We start from the raw sequence: 5,996 nt of genomic DNA on the forward strand, positions 1-5,996 counted from the left end.
GAAAGGTCGGGAGTTCGAATCCTACCAGGGGCAGAAATTTTTCATTTATTATAAATTAATAAATGGAAAATAATTTCTGTCCTTGTGGGATCGGTACTCACCGGAGGGACCGCAGACGTTCGGAAACAATTAGCGTCTCTTTGCAAAGACGATGACGTCGACTTTGCAAAGTAACAAGAGACTTACTCAACACACACACTACACATTACTCCCCTGACTTAGTGATAAGTTATACAATTACGTGGCTAAAGGTTCTAGTTATAAACCAAAGCCAGAATCAGAGAAAAAGAAAAAAAATATATATTTTTTTAAAAATGGTATATCCGTAAAATAAATAAATGAATGCATCCGGTAAAAACAACCGTTACTGATTTTGCCCGTCTCTACTCCCAACTAAGCGACCGTCAAACAACTGTTAAGTCGAATGTATGCGTGAAGTCATCTAACAATCTAACGCCATAGGAATTGAGCTACTTATCGATAGTTGTGCGACTTTTCACTCAAAAGGCGATCGAGGAGGCCTTTTGATTTTTTTGTCGAGCGACTATCAAGTTGACAGTATGCGCACTTCAATATATTCCTGCAGACTTGTGATACACAACTAATAGTTGTTCGACTAAAAGTTGTATGTATGCGATGGTCCTTAGTGTCATCACCTCCTTTTTGGCGAGAGAACAATAATTCAAAACAAATTTCACTCAGAAGATCTTTCTCCAGTATGTATTATTAGATGTTTTTTTAAGTAACTTCGATGAGAAAAACCTTCATCCGTAACCCGCATCCCAGGCAACCAAATAACGTTTACAAAACGTTGAAAAAACGTCATAATTATCACCAAACGACGTCAGTTTATCACGTTTTTTCGACGTCGAAAATCACGTGAATATGTCCCACCATAATTCACGTCATTTTTATCACGTTTTAAATACGTGATATGAAAAACTTAGTTTTTACGTCGATTTGTTCCACCATAATTCACGTTTTAAATACGTGATATGAAAAACGTAATTTTTACGTCGATTTTGCGTCGTGTTTTAGATTTATTTTTCATTTTATGGTTTTAGAAATACACAATAATTGAATGGGTCCGCCGAATAACGTTGTAAGCGCCACATGGTTTGTTTTTGAGAAGTCAAAGAAAAATTTTAATATTGTGATAATGGTGAGTTTATACATTTTAAAGGTGAGTAATACTCATATTTAAAAACCGTATTACTAACCCTTAAAATGTATAAACTCACCATTATTACAATATTAAAACTGTTTCTTTGACTTCTCAAAAACAAACCATGTGGCGCTTACAACGTTATTCGGTAGACCCATTCAATTATTTGTATGGGCATTGTTAAAGTCAGGGTAACTAGTCAGTCTAGTAATAGTTCTGTGTTCTATGTACTCCTGTCATGTCCTATGGTTTGACGGAGGAATGTCACTTTATGTCAGATACAGTATAAGATGTAAGTTGTAATTGTACTTTAATTAAAAATAAATGTCTGGAAGTAATCCAAATACATTATTAAATACTAAACCGAACCAGCAAATATACATGGCGCAGTCAGTAGTTGGTACAATTAAATTCTTATACTGAATGATATGGATGAGATATAAATACAATTAAAAAATTTCAAAAGATGCATCGTCCATAACCTAAAAATTCCAAGACACGTCTTGTAGAAACAAATGGTTTTTATAATAAATTACAAATTACAGAAGAAAATGGGTGATAATAGAGGCATTACACAGTTGTGTACTACCGGAAATTTAGCAGAAAACTGGAAAACGTGGAGAGCGAGATTTGAAAATTACTTAATTGCTTCGGAAATAAATAAGAAAAGCGAAGAGACACAGTGTGCCCAGCTGCTTCATTATATAGGTGAGGAAGGCTTTAAAATATACACCACATTTGCGTTTGCAGAGGACGAAAAAAATAAGTTAAAATGTTTATTGGAAAAGTTTGAAGTACACTTCCAAGGAAAAGAAAATATTGCATATGAAAGGTATAAATTCTTTACTTACAAACAAGACCCAGAACAACCAACCAATAATTTCATAACCGAGTTGAAGAAAAGTGCAGGTAAATGCAAATTGGAAAAGCTTCAAGATAGTCTTATTGTAACAATGATTATATGTGGCATTAAGAACAATGAAATACGAGAAAGACTATTACAAGAAGATGGTCTTACATTGGAGAAAGCAATCGAACTTTGCCAGGTAATAGAGTCATCCAGAGCCAGAAGTGAAATGATGAGAGTAGGAGCCTCGAGTAATGTAATAGAAGTGGAAGCAGTCAACAAATCAGGTAGTTGTTACCAAGGTGGTGAGAAGGAGAAGCATCAGGAGGTGAGTCAGAATATACAAAATTGTAATAAATGTGGTCAAAGGTCGCATCGGATAAATAATTGTCCAGCCTTTGGTAAGGTATGTAATTTTTGTAAATTACCAAATCATTTTGCAACAGTATGTAGAAAGAAAAAATTTCAAAACAAAAAGGTTAATGAAATAAATACTGTAACTAAAAGTCCAAAGGTAACAAGTAGTTGTAATGATTTGTTCGTAGACAATGTACTAGAAGTTAATGCAGGGGAAAATAATTTCACAAATACAGCATGGTTTGCAGATTTAAATATAAATAAACATAAAATTACTTTCAAAATAGATTCAGGTGCAATGGCAAATGTATTACCAATGAGTATTTTTGAAACTTTAGGATTTTCTTACAGGGTAATCATGAAAACAAATACAAAACTACAATCTTACAATGGAAATAATCTTAATGTGGTAGGTAAATGCACATTACACTGTGAAAGAAATAAAGTTGAACATGATTTAGACTTTTATATTTTAAACTCTAAAACTGAAGCAATTTTAGGCTTAAATTCTAGTATTCTAGTCGGAGAGATAGAAGCGGATTTTGTGCGTGATAAGTAATATGGAAAAACTATACGGGGATATGTTGAATTAGTTGTGTACATGACTTTCACCAACGGCCGGAAACCAGAGTTGGGGCCGAGGGTAGTTATAAGGGGTCAAAGTCGCGGATTTTATTATTTTTTTATGACGCTCATGATCGAGATAGTGCAGCAAAATTTGGGAATAAGTAGGTCATGACGTAACTAAGTAAAATCTCTAGGGGCGGAACGCTGCGTGGCCGACAAAGGGGTGGGGGTAGGGGTGGATTTAAAAAATATAAGGGGTTTTTGCGACGTTCGTGATTGAGATAGTGGACCAAAATTTGGGAATAAGTAGATCATGACATTACTAAGTAAAATCCCCAGAGCCGGAAACCAGAGTTGGGGATGAGGGTAGTTATAAGGGGTCAAAATCGACGTTTTTATTATTTTCTTTGTGACGCTCATAATCGGGAGAGTGCACCAAAATTTGGGAATAAGTAGGTCATGAGATAACTCAGTACAATCTCCAGGGGTGGAACGCTGCGTGGCCGATAAAGGGTTGGGGGTAGGTGTGGATATAAAAAATATAAGGGGGTTTTTGCGACGTGCTGGATTGAGATAGTGCACCAAAATTTGGGAATAAGTAGACCATGACTTAGCTAAGTAAAATCCCCGGAGCCGGAAACCAGAGTTGGGGATGAGGGTAGTTTTAAGGGGTCAAAGTCGCAGTGTGTATTATTCTTTTTGTGACCCGGCACAACATTTTTCCCCCACGCAGCGTTCCGCCCCTGGAAATTTTACATAGTAATGTCATGATCTACTTATTCCCAAATTTTGGTGCACTATCTCGATCATGGACGGCAAAAAAAATCCCATATATTTTTATACTCACCCCTGCCTACCACCCCTATGTACCCCAAGCAGCGTTCCGCCCCTGAAGATTTTAATTAGTTACGTCATAAGCTACTTACTCCCAAATTTTGGTACACTATCTCCATCATGAGCGCCACAAAAAAAATAATAAAAACCGCGAATTTTACCCCTTATAACTACCCTCGTCCACCACTCTGATTTCCACCTCTGGGGATATTACTTAGTTATGTCATGGTCTACTTATTCCCAAATTTTGGTGCACTATCTCAATCACGAACGTCGCAAAAAACCCCTTACATTTTTTTATATTCACCCCTGCCCCACCCCTTTGTCGGCCACGCAGCGTTCCACTCCTGGAGATTTTACTTAGTTACGTCATGACCTACTTATTCCCAAATTTTGGCGCGTTATCTCGACCATGAGCGTAACAAAAAAAAAAAATAAAAAACGGAATTTTGACCCCTTATAACTACCTTCCTTCCCCACTCTGGTTTCCGGCTCTGGGGATTTTAATTATTTATGTCATGGTCTACTTATACTCAAATTTTGGTGCACTATCTCAATCACGAACGTCGCAAAAAACCCCTTATATTTTTTATATTCACCCCTACCCCCACCCCTTTGTCGGCCACGCAGCGTTGAGCCCCTAGAGATTTTACTTAGGTACGTCATGACCTACTTATTACCAAATTTTGGTGAACTATCTCGATCATGAGCGTCATAAAAAAAATAATAAAGTCCGCGACTTTGACCCCTTATAACTACCCTCGGCCCCAACTCTGGTTTCCGGCCGTTGATGAAGGTCATGTACACAACTAATTCAACATATCCCCGTATAGTTTTTCCATATTGCTTATCACGCACAAAATCCGCTCCCAGCTCTTAGACTAATAGTGTAGGTACTGATTTTGAAGAATATAATATTTTAATTGAACAATTTAAAGATATTTTTTAAGGCATAGGATGCATTAATAAAAGGTATGATATAAAAATTGATAATAATGCAAAACCAGTTATACACTCAACAAGAAAAGTAGCTTTACCTTTACTTAAAAATTTAGAAGAAAGTCTAAACAATCTTGAAAAGCAAAAAATTATTGAAAAAGTTGTAGGTTCTTCAGAATGGGTGAATCCTTTGGTACTTGTAAGAAAGCCAGATAATAAATTGAGAATTTGTTTAGATCCTTTTGAACTCAATAAGGTTGTTAAAAGAGAACATTGTCAAATTCCAACTTTAGATCAAATAACGAGTAAATTACGCAATGCAACTGTGTTCAGTACATTAGACGCAACAAAGGGTTTTATCAAATTCCATTAACAGCATAAAGTAGTAATCTTTGCACATTTGGTACTCCTTTCGGGAGATATAAATTTCTTAGAATGCCCTATGGCCTAGTATCGGCTCCAGAAGTGTTTCATAGTAAATTCAAGGAAATTTTCAAAATGGATTGTGCCGACACATACACTGATGATATAATTGTTTGGGGAAAAGACAAAGAAGAGCGTGATGCCAGGCTCAAAGAAGTTTTCAAAATTGCTAAGAGAAACAATGTTAAATTTAATTTGTCAAAATGTAAGTTAGGTAAAACTCAAATTTGTTATATTCAGGAGACGAAAATGGAGCGGTAACAGTTTTGTTTCGTCTTGTGAACGCTCCGCTTCCGAAATTCGTGACAGCTTAGCACTTTCTGTTATGTGAGGTTATATATACTTGCCTCTGCACAATAAATTGTTTTTTTACCTACTTCATAATCATGGTCAAAGACTATTGATTTTTTACCGTCTGCGCTATTTTCAAATTGATAATTAGTACTTGACGAAATTTTTCAACAAGTCTATTGACAAATTTACAAAAGTAGCGTATGTTGGACGGGAGAGATTAAATGTCCAGCAAACGACGGCACTGTTGCCAGATTTACCTTTTTCCTTTTAGCGGGAATTTTAAAATTAGTCTAATGCCACTTTGGTTTTAAAAGAGAGTTCTGTATTCTTAAATTTATAACCTTACTTTTACAAGTAATTAGGATTATTTTATTTACATGTAAATATTGAAACAAGTATTGTACTGTGTCATAATTTAAAACTCATGTTGCAGTATTTTGAAAAAAAAATGAAGCTCAAAAGAAATATACTTATACAGTACAAATTATTTTTTAATGGGAATGGAAATTTACGATTTCAAAGGTGAAAATGTGTTGGGATAGTATAGATGGACACTTTTTTATTTTAGTA

The 5,996-nt window shown here is 35.5% G+C and overlaps 1 protein-coding gene across 1 annotated transcript; it reads left to right on the forward strand.

The window, feature by feature from the left end:
- Positions 1 to 1,716: 1,716 nt before the first annotated feature.
- Positions 1,717 to 2,875, forward strand: LOC126886199 (uncharacterized). The gene is made up of 2 exons (XM_050653058.1): positions 1,717 to 2,778; positions 2,870 to 2,875. Exons 1-2 carry the CDS (start codon positions 1,717 to 1,719, stop codon positions 2,873 to 2,875), a joined length of 1,068 nt encoding a protein of 355 aa, XP_050509015.1.
- Positions 2,876 to 5,996: the final 3,121 nt, after the last annotated feature.

Source organism: Diabrotica virgifera, chromosome 6 (genome assembly GCF_917563875.1).
Source record: "Diabrotica virgifera virgifera chromosome 6, PGI_DIABVI_V3a".
NCBI lineage: Eukaryota > Metazoa > Arthropoda > Insecta > Coleoptera > Chrysomelidae > Diabrotica > Diabrotica virgifera.

Bases quoted from the DNA above. Each gene is read 5' to 3' on its own strand.
- LOC126886199 (XM_050653058.1), top strand. From the start codon at position 1,717: ATGGGTGATAATAGAGGCATTACACAGTTGTGTACTACCGGAAATTTA.